The sequence below is a fragment of the Populus euphratica genome, unplaced genomic scaffold, assembly GCF_000495115.2.
Source record: "Populus euphratica unplaced genomic scaffold, PopEup_1.0 scaffold551.1, whole genome shotgun sequence".
Classification (NCBI taxonomy): Eukaryota; Viridiplantae; Streptophyta; class Magnoliopsida; order Malpighiales; family Salicaceae; genus Populus; species Populus euphratica.
In genome coordinates this window covers 73,268-87,230 of record NW_011500425.1, presented here as the reverse complement: position 1 = coordinate 87,230, position 13,963 = coordinate 73,268, and the positions used below count along the sequence as shown (strand labels likewise).

Genomic DNA, 13,963 nt, shown 5'->3' with positions numbered 1-13,963 from the left:
GTTAAGTTGTTTGGCGTTTGGTTTGCCTTATAATTGTTATAGTGTTGATGTTTCTAATCCCATCAATTTTTCTAGGTTTGATTCAAACTAAATTTATTATTATAGAAATCAAAGGAGATTCCATGTGTTTTAAAAGCTCTTATTTTCCATAATATTTTAAGAGTTTGCGACTCATAAATCACAAGGAAGAGGAACAAAAAATTAGAAATCTAAGGCACTTTAAAAACCTGTTTTTGCCTTAGTATTTTATACCTTTACGAATCGTAAACCGTGGAATAAAAAAAATTAAAATGTTGTCGATTATAATTAAGGTTTCTTTTACTGATGTGTGGTGACTTATTATTTCTATAAAAATATTTTGGATGTTAACCACTTGGGCTTCTATATCCAAACATTAACAACAAATAATAGCAAATTATTCCCAATAATATTTTGGATATTCATCCCTTAGAGATTTTTTTATCCAAACATTAACAGCGAGTAATAGATGAATTCTCCCCCCCCAAATAAGATTTTTATATTTTTTTGGAACATTGGCTAATACCCTTTGGAATTTTATAAACATGTTGTAAAATTCACAATGCAAGAAAATATTTTTTCTGTGTTTAAGAAATCCATGCGAAAACACATTTTTAAAACTTCAAATATTTATTTTTTTAATAAAAAACATTTAAAACATGTTATGGTATTGGCCATGCAACATACAAAAAATATTTTTTTATATTTTCTTTGTAAAACAACATACATCATAGTTAATCGCAATTAAAGTTAAAAAACAACATAGTAATCAAATTCTTAAGGTTTTAATAAATGAGTTATTAAATCCTAAAAAATATATAGAAACATGTTCTTACTTTTTTATGGAAAATACAACATGATTTTATTTACCCCTAAAATAGTTGATCATATGCAAATTAAAACATTAAATCTTTTTAATATTTTTGATTTTATAATTCAATAACATACATAAAAAAGTACAAACACGCATACATTCTCTTTTATTATGTTTTTCTAATACACCCATATATAGTTACAAATAACAAAAATTCAAAACAAATTTAAACATATAATATACAATTCAAAAATTGTAAAATAGACCTTTAAATATTCAGGAATTGCAAAGCAACACTTCTGCGAATGTAGGAATAGTGGTAGCACGTAGATTCATGTGTCGCTGGAAAAAAAATAACAAGGAAGATTTGTAACGGCTTCCTCCCCACTTCATTGCCCTCGCTGACAGTGAAGATCACTGTCACTTGCAAAAAGAGTAAAACGCACAAATAACAGTTGATTTTAAGTTTTATTCTTTGTTTTAGATATGTTTTTTCTTTTCTCTCTTCTTCACCGTTTTAGATTAGTTTTCCTCTCTACAGATCTATTCTTTTCTTTTTCTTTCCCATTCATCTTTGTTTCAGGTGGCGGCAAGACCAAGGGGTTGCCGGTGACTAGGCTTCTTTCGGGTCTGGTCGGTGCTGGATGAAAAATGCGGCGCCGCAATTGACAGTGAAAATCATGAGTCTGTGGATTGACTGAGTTAGTGGGAAGTGATGGGCTGTAAGTTTGTTTTGTTTGGGAGAGAAACAAAGGAAGAGAGTGGGGCGGCAGGTTTGGTCGTGGGTTAGTGTGGCGGAGGGCTTGTGTGCTCTTTGGTCGGCTGAAGGGAAGAAGAAAACCAAAGAGAAAAGGTGGAATGGGGGAGAAGGGAGTGTTGGTGGAGGCTTTGTTGAGAGGGATATGAAGGACGATGTAGCAAAGCTCCGGGGAGTAGAGTGGTAGAGAGGGAGAGCTGGAGGGGCTCACTGGTTGTTGACTTAGGAGAAGAAGATGAGGGGTGGCGGGTGGGTGCTTTTTTTTTAAAATTTTTTAAGAGAGGAGGGGTTGTAGCTAAGAAAGAGAAACAGGTTTAGGGTTTTTTTTAATCTTTTTTGGTATTTTTGTGTTTGGCTCCCGTTTTCTAAAGCATTGCCCCCTTGTGAATATTTTTCCCCTCTCTGTATATGGACTGAAGGTTTATTTATATAAAATATTTTTATACATACTATTTAAGGAAATATTGCAATAATTATTGTAGAGTTTGTCTTTTATAACAACTCCAACAAATTCTATATATATAGTATTTTATATTGGAATAATTATTTTCCATAACTAGCACGAATCATATCATATATCTATGGTATTTTATATGTAGTATTTATATATGATTCAATAATTATCTCCTTGACATATTGTTTTCTTAATATTAGTCTTGATGTTCTATGTTATCTCTACATGTAAACCTTTTTTTTTTGAAAAATTATAAAAATATGATTCAAAAATTGGATAGCAACAAGTTTGTTGCTCCATATTCATTCATTTGAAATTACCAACTCAACCAACTAAAATTGTCAGAGCTAATTGAGTTGTCTACTTTCAAGGCCTTTTCGGGCTATTTATAATGTCATTGTCGCTTGTGACCACTTGAAGTTGGTAGAGCGGATGCATACATTTTATTTAAATCCGACCTTATTTATTTTAAAGTTTTGTAGCTTCACGTTTATTCTTTTGAAGTTGTTAATTTGATCAGCTAAAATTGTCAAAAACAGAGGCCAAGTAGATTGAATGGCGTGTCACTCACCTTCTCTTCTATAAGTTTGAATGATGCATCATTTAGGTAAGATTAGCGTTTTTGATTTGGAATTTGCAAATTTCAATTAAGTCTCTGTTATTCTAATTTCTTTTAATTGCACTCCTAATTGTCTTTAAACTCTTAATTTCTTGCAATTTCACCTCCGACAAACACAATTGTCAACCCCTAAGTTAGCTGTCTTTTTCATTTGATCGTTGATTCTGAATTTGTGAATTTTGACTCTCAATTAACTAAACAACTTTTAATTTTTTAATTTGGCATTTAATTTAGTCAATTTCAGCTCCTGTATTTATGTATTTTTCAATTTGGTCTTTGGTTTTGGATTTGTTCAATAAAGTACCCAATTCTCCATTAAACTATCATATTTATGTAATTAAACCCCTGATTTGATAAAATTAACTCTTAAAATTTTCAATTCTCCCCAAATTTTAACTCCTTCCAATTAAAGTCTAAATTAATTTAAAAAATTATTTTTTCATTGCAATTAAACTTGGAAAAATTCTAATTGAGCCCATAAACATTAGATTTTGAAATTTTCTCCTCAAATTGATTTTTTTTTATCAATAGGGCCTTTATTAGTAAAAACTATATTGTTAGATTTTTCAGTCTTGCATATTTGATCCTCCTCAATTAACCTTCAACAATTCTCTAGGCATTCTCGTATACCCTTCTTATATATATATATATATATATATGTTTTCTTCTATTATTTTTTTATTTTTTGAATTTTGTTTTATCTTTTTTTATGTGGGGTCCAAATTAATTTATAACAGTAACTTATGTCATGATATCAGGACAAAATCATTAAAAATAAACTACAAAATACATAAAGTTAACTCAATTGACCTGTCAAACTCATGATTTGGAACATAAGACTAAAATAACCTGTTATAAAGTAAATCAAAAAAATTTATAAAACATAATTCTCAATTAAATCATCATTGAACGAGGAAATTAAAAAAATATAATTAAAAAAATTAAAAGATTAAAAAATACCATCTCTTTTAGTTTTTTTTTTTTGTTAATATTAGTACTATTCTATCTAGTTATTGTATTTATATTTTTAAATACAAATTGTATATATGGCATTAGCTGGACATTTTCATTGAAAACAGAAGTTTTTGTCTCATTAAATTATTTGTAAAAGATTTGAGAAAATAAAAGATTCTATTTGATCGAAGTTTAAAAGCTTAATGACCGAAAACAAATTTGATTGTTGATTTAACATTAAAACTTCACGAAAGATATTGAAACATTTGAGAAAAAACTGAATTTTTCATAAACTTTAGGAGATTAAATATTGAAATTAACTAGATTAGCATGGACCAAAACTGGATTTGTCTTAACCTAAAATTATTATATTGACTGACTAAACTATCATATTTATGTAATTAAACCCCTGATTTGATAAAATTAACTCTTAAAATTTTCAATTCTCCCCAAATTTTAACTCCTTCCAATTAAAGTCTAAATTAATTTAAAAAATTATTTTTTCATTGCAATTAAACTTGGAAAAATTCTAATTGAGCCCATAAACATTAGATTTTGAAATTTTCTCCTCAAATTGATTTTTTTTTATCAATAGGGCCTTTATTAGTAAAAACTATATTGTTAGATTTTTCAGTCTTGCATATTTGATCCTCCTCAATTAACCTTCAACAATTCTCTAGGCATTCTCGTATACCCTTCTTATATATATATATATATATATATGTTTTCTTCTATTATTTTTTTATTTTTTGAATTTTGTTTTATCTTTTTTTATGTGGGGTCCAAATTAATTTATAACAGTAACTTATGTCATGATATCAGGACAAAATCATTAAAAATAAACTACAAAATACATAAAGTTAACTCAATTGACCTGTCAAACTCATGATTTGGAACATAAGACTAAAATAACCTGTTATAAAGTAAATCAAAAAAATTTATAAAACATAATTCTCAATTAAATCATCATTGAACGAGGAAATTAAAAAAATATAATTAAAAAAATTAAAAGATTAAAAAATACCATCTCTTTTAGTTTTTTTTTTTTGTTAATATTAGTACTATTCTATCTAGTTATTGTATTTATATTTTTAAATACAAATTGTATATATGGCATTAGCTGGACATTTTCATTGAAAACAGAAGTTTTTGTCTCATTAAATTATTTGTAAAAGATTTGAGAAAATAAAAGATTCTATTTGATCGAAGTTTAAAAGCTTAATGACCGAAAACAAATTTGATTGTTGATTTAACATTAAAACTTCACGAAAGATATTGAAACATTTGAGAAAAAACTGAATTTTTCATAAACTTTAGGAGATTAAATATTGAAATTAACTAGATTAGCATGGACCAAAACTGGATTTGTCTTAACCTAAAATTATTATATTGACTGACATGATCTATATATATATATATATATATATATATATATATATATATATATATATATATATGAACCCGATTAATCATGTTATATGGATTCACAATAAGAGCTATATTTATGTCATAATTTTTGTATCTTGTGACGCTCAAAAATAAAAAGTTCACAAATAAATAGCTTTAACCAACAATATGTTATTCCACATATATAGAATACACAATCAGGACCCAGAAGCAAACAAGTTCAGTTTCGAACTCTTCAACGATCTAGGGACACAGAGTTGATCCAGAACAAAACGTTCGCTTGGAAGGTTAAGGATATTCACTGATTGCCAAATGCATGATAAATAGAGATTTGCCTAATAGGCCAATCAAGAAATTGAAGGAAAATGTTTTTCCCCTTTCCTAGCTTATTATCAGAGGCTCGCTAGTCATGGACATGCTGTTATTTTAGTTTCTTGCTCTAACGATTACAAAACAAAATGTTGCTTGTAAACATCGAATGGTTTGGAAGCTGAAATCTGAGGCTTCTGCACACATCAAACAACACTATGAGAATTCATATGAAAATGTTTTCTAAACCTAGGAAACAGTAAGTTTATGATTGAAGATGACCTGCAATAACATGTTTTTCGTTATTTTTTTAAAGATTTTTTCAGCAAAGCATCTGCTTTCATTAACTTTGTCCAATTCTTCATGCATCATATCAAGTAGGTCACCATATGTTACTCCGTGATATTTCTTCATAATTTTAATTAAAAGGAAGGTCATAGCTCCATTCATTGTCTTTCCTGTGAATGCCTGAAAATTTATGTAAATAGACGAGTTAGCTAATTCAAATATTTCCTCTGAAGATAAAACAATTAATCATATTAATTTTATCACATCAGAATATTGAAATTTGTAGGTAGATAATAGAGAGAATGTTATTGAACTAGTGCATATCTTACGGTGGTATCAGCAGCAACTTGATTATCAAGACAAGCACTGAGAGATATTGCCAATCCACCATCTGGATGTTTCCTAGCATTTCCAGATGGAGGGCTGTTATCTTCCCATTTGTTTCTATTGCAAAGAAGAAATATGCATTTTCAGCCTATAAGGTGAAACCACGCAAAACAGGATAACAAATAAATGAGCAGCTGAAGCTTGGTGGTGTATCGAACCTTGCAAGCTTTATAACAATCGCAAAAGGGATGAAACTTACTCTTACCTATTGTAGACATGCTCAAGATCAAGGACAGTTCCGCTGTGACAGGCATCGACAATTGCATGAAGAGTGACACCTTTTTTGAGCGGCCAAACAATGGTTGAATTAATATCATTGTCAACGATCATGCCTTCGGTCATGAAATCCACCGGACAAATATTTTCGGCAAACCCATCTCTCTCATCGCCTTCAAAATCTGGTTGACTTAAGCCATGGCCGGAGAAGTAGAACACGAGGGAGTCACCAGCCTGACAGCCCTTCACGAGCCATTCCAGGGATTTCATGATGTTTTTCTTTGTTGGAATTAGTTCTGGTTCTATCTCCTGCTCTGCATTTTGTAGTGCAAGAAATTACAAAGCATTAACTATTCTTCACGTATTTTGCGATAAATAAATTTCCAGACAACCAACTTAATTACATAGAGTACTAAGATACCAAAGATTCAAATGAATTTTTACAGGAGACTATCCTCATTTAGTAACCCAAGATTCAACGAACCTCCTAATAAAGGAAAAATAAATCCAGATGGGCAGTCATCTTGTGTGATAGTTGAAATCATCCATAGGTGGACGCACGCAGACAATATGGCTATGCATTTGACAGTTCTCTTCATTTAAGTAAATTCTATTTTTAATGATTTATGTTTATTGTAATTATTATATAAGAGGAGAAAGCTAGGCTAGAAAAAATAAAAAATGGTGGACTAAACTTTAGAAAGTGCTACGGTTCTGATAATTTTATTTATTTTGACCGTTGTTCTTCCACATCCAATTTATGGTTTATTCCTTCCTTTCTTCATTTCCTGCACACAAAAAAATACAATTCCAATCCGAAGATATTCCTTCCCTAATATTCATCTGGGTTATGGGAGTCCCACGGTAGATCCCGCATAAATATGATTGCATCCCATGCATTAGCATATGCGTATGGAAAGGAAGATTTTCACTCATTAGCAAGGCAATGAAAAAGAAAAGGTGGGAGCAGAAAATAAGAGAAGAAATAACAATTATCTGAACTATGTACATTGAAACTACAAGCATGCCTGCCTATGACCATAAGAAATACCTGTCAGAACCAGAATGTTGTCCTCCTTGAAGCCAAAATTGAGGATCAACAATTCTCTCATGCCCTTCACATCATTGATTGCCCCCTTAAGCTTGTGCTTCCTTTTGTAAGTCACCCCGATCAGCAGCGCTCGCTTCCCTGCTGGTCTTGTCTCCGATGATGATGACCCCGGAATGTTCAAGAGGGAGGGCTTCTTATTCAACGAGTCTGGTTTTTTGCTACTAATTAGATCATTGCCTGATATCTTTTCCTTTGCCTTAACTATTAACTTTTCGATGCTCCGATCTTTGTTACCGAATTGTTCATAGGTTGGAATTGGATTCATCTTATTGCAAGTTGGGCACTTAACTTCTGTGGAATTTGTTGTCGGTATTGATAATCGGTGTCTACATTTACCGCACACCACCCCTCTAGTCACCATCATGATGTGATTATTGCCACTCATGAGAGCAATATAATTCAAATACAAGAAGAAGGTTCCCTTTCGAGATCAAGAAACAAAAGCTTAATGCAACTTGTCGATGGTGACTAGAGGATAGAAGAGCAAAGGTGCAATGCCTGATTTACTTGTCGATTGCCAAGTTATATGAAGGCTCAAGAATATTATAATGTCCGCACTTATGATTTGCTTTATTTGCAGAAAGTTCTGAGTCTACTGTTATTATTACTATGCGCTGTATATTTTTGAATTCACTTAATAATCCTAGAATTCCGAAGATGATTCGAAGATCTATTATAGCCATTATATGTATGCTACACTTTAGAATCCAGCAGCCATAGAATCGAAATCCTTTTAAAAGTTTGGCTGCACCTATATTGCACAGAATACAATAAAGTAAAATGACAAATTTTTCCTTTTCTTTTTTTGTTCATAAGGTAGAGATCTAAACTCAATATCTATAAACGGATTGGTATTAGATCTTCTCATTTTCAAAAGGAAATAAGGAAGCATGATCAGTCATTATTTCAATTCTTATAAACCTTAATTTTGCACTTATTTTAAATGCTGTAAATATGATCAAACATGACATAAAATAACAGGAGAAAATTCCAATCCAGATTAAGAGAAATGTTATTAATTGCTAAAAACTATGTCAATCTTGTTTTTCTATTATTTCTTATTCATGTTCCATGTTTCCTCTAAGTAGGATAAATATAAGTTTCTTCGAACACACTTACGCAGTGTCAATCTGGCAAAACTCCAGCACATCTATCTCTATCTCCAGAATCACAGCAGCCAACATCTTCAGAAGAGATAAATCTGTGTTTCTCCCAGAAGAGAACTTTATAATTGCATCAAACTCGCTTCTCCAGCACAATTCTTCCAAGGAACAATCTAACTGAAGAACACACCAGCCACACAAGATCATTGACCTTTCCCTTAACCATAGCGTTGAATAACAGAGTATATCAATTTCTCTCCTTTAAATACACTTCCAGACAGCTCCCATGTCACAAATACAAACAACGGCCACCATATAAGATAACTGATATGAGAGAGCAAGAAAATCCCAGCAAGAACAAACCAGAAAAACTAATGAATACATCACAATATAACCCCAACCCCAGATCCAGCTATATTCATCCCGCAAATCATCACACCAAGCTAAAATTCAAACATTCTTAAGAATCATCCAATTCCATCTCATTACATCCCATCATATATAAGAAAACTTAAAATACTTAAAACAAGCCAGTAAAATTTGAGAAAAATAAAGCTACATTAAAATTCATCAAATTATAAATTGGTTTATAGGGAGTTTGTTGTTTTTATACTGTGTTTCTTTTGGCTTATTTGGATGAAAGGATTAACAAAATTTACCTTGTTCCTTTCATTGATTCTTGTAAAAAATTACTTAAACAAAAGAGATTCGTAAAAACTTTATTTATGAATGCTATATTATTATTTTATAATATTCATCTCATTTATAATTAAGAATATTTTCTAGAAATCATCTAGGTGGTGGCCAAGTGGTAAAGACTTGGAACTAAGGGGTTTGCTCCCTCTGTGATCTCAGGTTCGAGTCCTTGGTTGCTCATATGATGGCCACTGGAGGCTTACATGGTCGTTAACTTCAGGGCCCGTGGGATTAGTCGTGGTGCGCGCAAGCTGGCCCGGACACCCACGTTAATTTATAAAAAAAAAAAAGAATATTTTCTAGAATATAAAGGTTTGTAAATAATGTAATGTCAATGAAGTACTGTCATACTAACAGAATTATTATGACCGCGAATAAAGCTTGCTCATAATCTTATATATTCGTGCAATAAAATTAGACATTAGTTGGATGAAGGACTTTATTACAAGAATCTATAAATATTGTAAAAATAATTGTAATTAAAGACATAGAAAATACATAACAAGTTTGTTCTAATAAAACTTAAATGTTAGCATTTATCATTTAATGATTATTAAGTTTTATTTTCTCTCAAACTCCAGAAAGTTTTTATATTTATATTTTAATAGGAAAGTTGGGCAAGATAGTCCCCACCATATTATATTTATGTTTTAATATTTGATTATTTTTATTTACACTTGCTTCTGATTAATTATTATTTGAAATAGCAAGAGAGAAGAAAAATAAAACTCACTGCATGTATGTGCTTATGATTTATGTACTCAAAATAACTTGATTATTTCTACATCTTCCCAGTTGCAACGGCCATCATTCATACAACAGATTATTTGTTGTCTTTGGGATACACCACACAACTCCCCACTAGAACTGGTACCATAGTCTTCATGTGAATAGAGATTGCAGTAATCTATAGTCTGTGCTTGCCAGTTCCGTGTCACAAAATGAGCATAAAGCTGCTTCCTATAAGAGTAAATCACATTGCAACAAGAAGAATTTTGAGCATAAACCATTCTGAACAGCCAGCTAAAAACCCTTATCAATCATAGCAGTTAAATTCATTGAACCAGTTATCATATTGTTTTGGTATATAAACCTATACAATGGAATAATTTTTCTTCAAAAAGCAAATTTATATGTAATTCTTTTTTTTTAATGATTAAGGAGATATACTTCAGACTTCATATCAAAATATGACAAAATAAATCTTTTTTACTATTCAAAATATATTGTCATATTCTTAAGATAAATTAATTAAGTGTAGAAAGATTGGTAAAAAATATAATTTCACCACAAACACAAATACGATAAGAAGAAGAACAATTAAAAAAAAAGAAAAAAGAAGAATGATCTTTTCCATGACTACATGTTCATGTTTCACTTTTATCCCGACATCATATTATCTGAAGATTTCTCGCTGAAACTTACTATAACTTTGTTTTTTATTCTGCTACTAATTTGTAGCCCATCCCTCAGGAGAACCAGATGCCCATCCCTTTATTCCATAGCTCAAATAATTGGAACGGCTTAGCTGCTTCGGGTACAAAACTGTGAATTTGAACCGCACACAAAAGAAGAACAAATCATTGACGAGGAAAAGAAAATCATGAATAGAATTTAAACCGCATAAAAGAAAATAAAATATTAATTTGTGCTTGTTCATGAGTGATCTTTAAATTTACAGTCATGCTATTAATTATTAGTTTATATTTGATAATGTGATGTATAATATTTTTAAAGAATATCTTCTAATTAAAAATATATTAAAATAATATTTTTTATATTATCATGTTAAAATTGTTTAAAAATATTAATTTAATATTTTTTTATATAAAAAGTAACTTAAAAAAATTATTACGATTCTAGCTTTTATTATGATAAAATAATGTACTAGCTATATTGTTTTTGAATTATTTTTTATATTATTCTCGGCTATGTTTAAAAAGAAAACAAAGAAGATGAAAAAAGAAAAAGTGGTCTACAACGACGGTCTAGGTTACAAACTTTAAAGTAAACATGAGCATACTTGTGTTCGTGGAATTGTCCTTTCGGAACATTTATATATTAATCATATTATAAGGCATTGTGTTCGTGGAATTGTTTGCTTTAGACATCATCAGCCAATCATTAATAATAACTTTGAGATTCATAACCCACCACTCATCATTTGCCACGTTTGTTTGTTTAATTTCCTACTTTCCATTTTCATTTATTTGCATCCTGTTATCTTCCTAATACATGGTTGTGTATATGATGAAATCAAAAAATATTTTCTAAGCATACTGTTACAAAAAATATATAATAGTGTAAAATAATATTTTTATGAAAATGTTTCTAATCATACTGTAAAAAGAAAAATGGCTAGTAAAAATACCATGTACCATAAGGAATTTCAAGCTTATTGGCCAGCATATAAAAATAATAATAAAAGCATAGTTTTGTGTTATTAATGTAAGATTGAGCCATTAATACAAGATTTATTCAATTAATTTATAAAATAATGTAATGTAATAACTACTAATTATCTAAGTGATCCTCCTATCCTTTATAAATTGAAATCATTAATCCTACAAAAACAGATTATAAAATACTCTCAAATATCATTATCTATACTTAAAGATTTTCTTTTAAAAGATCATTAATCAAATCTTTTTAAACTTAGGATATCATCAATTATACTTTAAAGACAAGTTAAATATATTTTTAATGATACCTTGCAAATATTTTTTAAATTTTTTAATATTTTTATAAAATATATGTCTTATCAAGTTCATTTTAACTTGTATTAATGATGAATACAAGTCTTAACAAGTTCATTTTAATGGAAGAATTAAATAATTATTTTATTTCTTATAAAACATATTTATTAAAAATTGTATTCACAACTATAATAATAAGTTTGTGAGTTCACGTAACTCACAAGTTTCTAAAACAACGTGCTTTGTCACTAAAAATGAGATTCTCACAAATTTTCAAAAAATAAAAATTATATAGTTTAATAGTCGATATGCACCCTCTCCCTCTTCTCCCTCTTCTTCTTTGTGGCTTAAGGCAGTCGTAAACAAATTCCTAGATCCAATTTAGTAGTGGGCCTGATTCATTATTCTACACCTCCAATAAAAAGTTAATAAATATAAATAAAAATAATAATGAAGTTTTTTTGTTAATATATTACAATAATATTTATTGATATAATTTTTTTTCATTGTATTTATTAGTAAAAACCGATAAAAAATTCAAATGGTCTATATCGAGGGAATTACTAGTGGTATTATAGTAAGATTCAAAATGGCAAATTATATAGTGACATTGTATTTTACTAATAGCATATCCAATGTAGTTACTAACAAAATCATTTTGTCAGTAAAGTCATCGATGATATTTAATTTATGATCTAGCGATTAACCATCCTCTCCCTTACCTTCCATTCTTGCTTTTTTCTCATGTATTTTTTCTGCAACAAGCAGGCACCCCCTATTCCCCTAATCTCAATATAATTCAACCTCTGATAACACATTTAGCCACCACAATATTCAATTTATCAGCATTCGTATTCTAATTCTAATTTCATTAAGGATTCTCCACTTTATGTAAGCAAATTTACCTCTATTTTTTTATTTAAACTCAATTTTAAAATGTTGATATTTTTGCATATTTTTTTTATAGAATATGAATTTTGTTTAGGTGTTTACTTGTTTTATCATTTTTTTTCTCATATAAATTTGTTGTAAGGATTTATGATTTATATATGTCAGGATTTATTTTAGATTTTATAAGATTGTATTTATTTGTAAATTAATGAAACTTATGTCTAATTCTTAACTTAGGCATTCTGTGATAAAATAAATAATGACTTATTTAATTAATGGGTCCATTTTATATTTTGTAAATTTTATTACCGCGTTGAAATTTTCAGTAAATGTGTAAAAAATTGAATTTATATAGATAATTGAAAATAAATTAAAAGTATTATTAAAATAGATTGAATAAGTTTGAGCTAAATCAATATTTTTTTCAAATTATTTAGTTAATGTAGTTAATTAATACATGTTATCATCATTATTTTATATAGGTTTGATATAAGTAATTGATGATTATTAATGGATGTATAGAGATCCATCTCAAGGGTTATAGAGGATGGATTATTATAATGGATTTCAGAGTTTTATTAAGTATGCATTATCTAATCCAAGAAATATTAGTGGAGGGTATTAGATATCCATATAAGAGGTGTAAAAATAAAAAAAATTTCAATCTAGATGTTGCAACAATTCATCTTCTACAAAAAAAAAATTATAGAGAAATACTTGTGTTGGTATACAAACGGAGAACTATATATTCTTCACAATACCTTAGTAGAAAGTATGGCTGAGTCAATTTTTAGTTCTAGCAATGTGTACGGAGTTATGGATGATAATAGTAATTCTTATAGGAATATAATTATGAATGTGATAAGAATGAATTAGTGTCATGTTGGTCAATGTCCAATCATAGATGAAGAACCTAATGTAAACATGGCTAGATTTTTTGATCTTTTGAAAGATTTTGATTAATTATTATGGTATTGATTTGTACTTAAAAGTTCATTTTTATCAAGGTTTTATATCATCATTTTGCACTTGAAGTATCAATAACTCCTTAACTAAAGCATGTTTTATAATAATATATCTAATAATATAACATACCTTTAATTTATGATAAATATTCATTTTAAATACAGGCCTATCATATAAATAAAAGGATTGATTGATGAATTTAGGAACTGAAATTGAAAGGACAAAGAGATGGCCAAATTTAGAAAAGAGATGCTGATATATTCCAAACTGGAACACT

General features: G+C 29.2%; 1 protein-coding gene across 1 annotated transcript; it reads right to left on the bottom strand.

Annotated features, from left to right (window-relative positions):
• Nucleotides 1–5,151: 5,151 nt before the first annotated feature.
• LOC105114596 (metacaspase-1-like) lies at nt 5,152–7,817 on the bottom strand. The gene is made up of 5 exons (XM_011011183.1): nt 7,275–7,817; nt 6,213–6,537; nt 5,950–6,064; nt 5,615–5,800; nt 5,152–5,529 (listed from the first exon to the last, which is right to left on the bottom strand). Exons 1-5 carry the CDS (start codon nt 7,717–7,719, stop codon nt 5,470–5,472), a joined length of 1,131 nt encoding a protein of 376 aa, XP_011009485.1. The 5' UTR covers nt 7,720–7,817; the 3' UTR covers nt 5,152–5,469.
• Between the last annotated feature and the right edge of the window lie 6,146 nt (nt 7,818–13,963).

What these genes read in the sequence shown, in the direction of transcription:
- LOC105114596 (XM_011011183.1), bottom strand. Translation starts at nt 7,719, where the DNA reads ATGAGTGGCAATAATCACATCATGATGGTGACTAGAGGGGTGGTGTGC. An exon ending in CTTGAGCATGTCTACAATAG is followed by an intron (nt 6,065 to 6,212) that starts GTAAGAGTAAGT and finishes TCTTTGCAATAG; the next exon opens with AAACAAATGGGAAGATAACA. An exon ending in CGAAAAACATGTTATTGCAG is followed by an intron (nt 5,530 to 5,614) that starts GTCATCTTCAAT and finishes TGATGTGTGCAG; the next exon opens with AAGCCTCAGATTTCAGCTTC.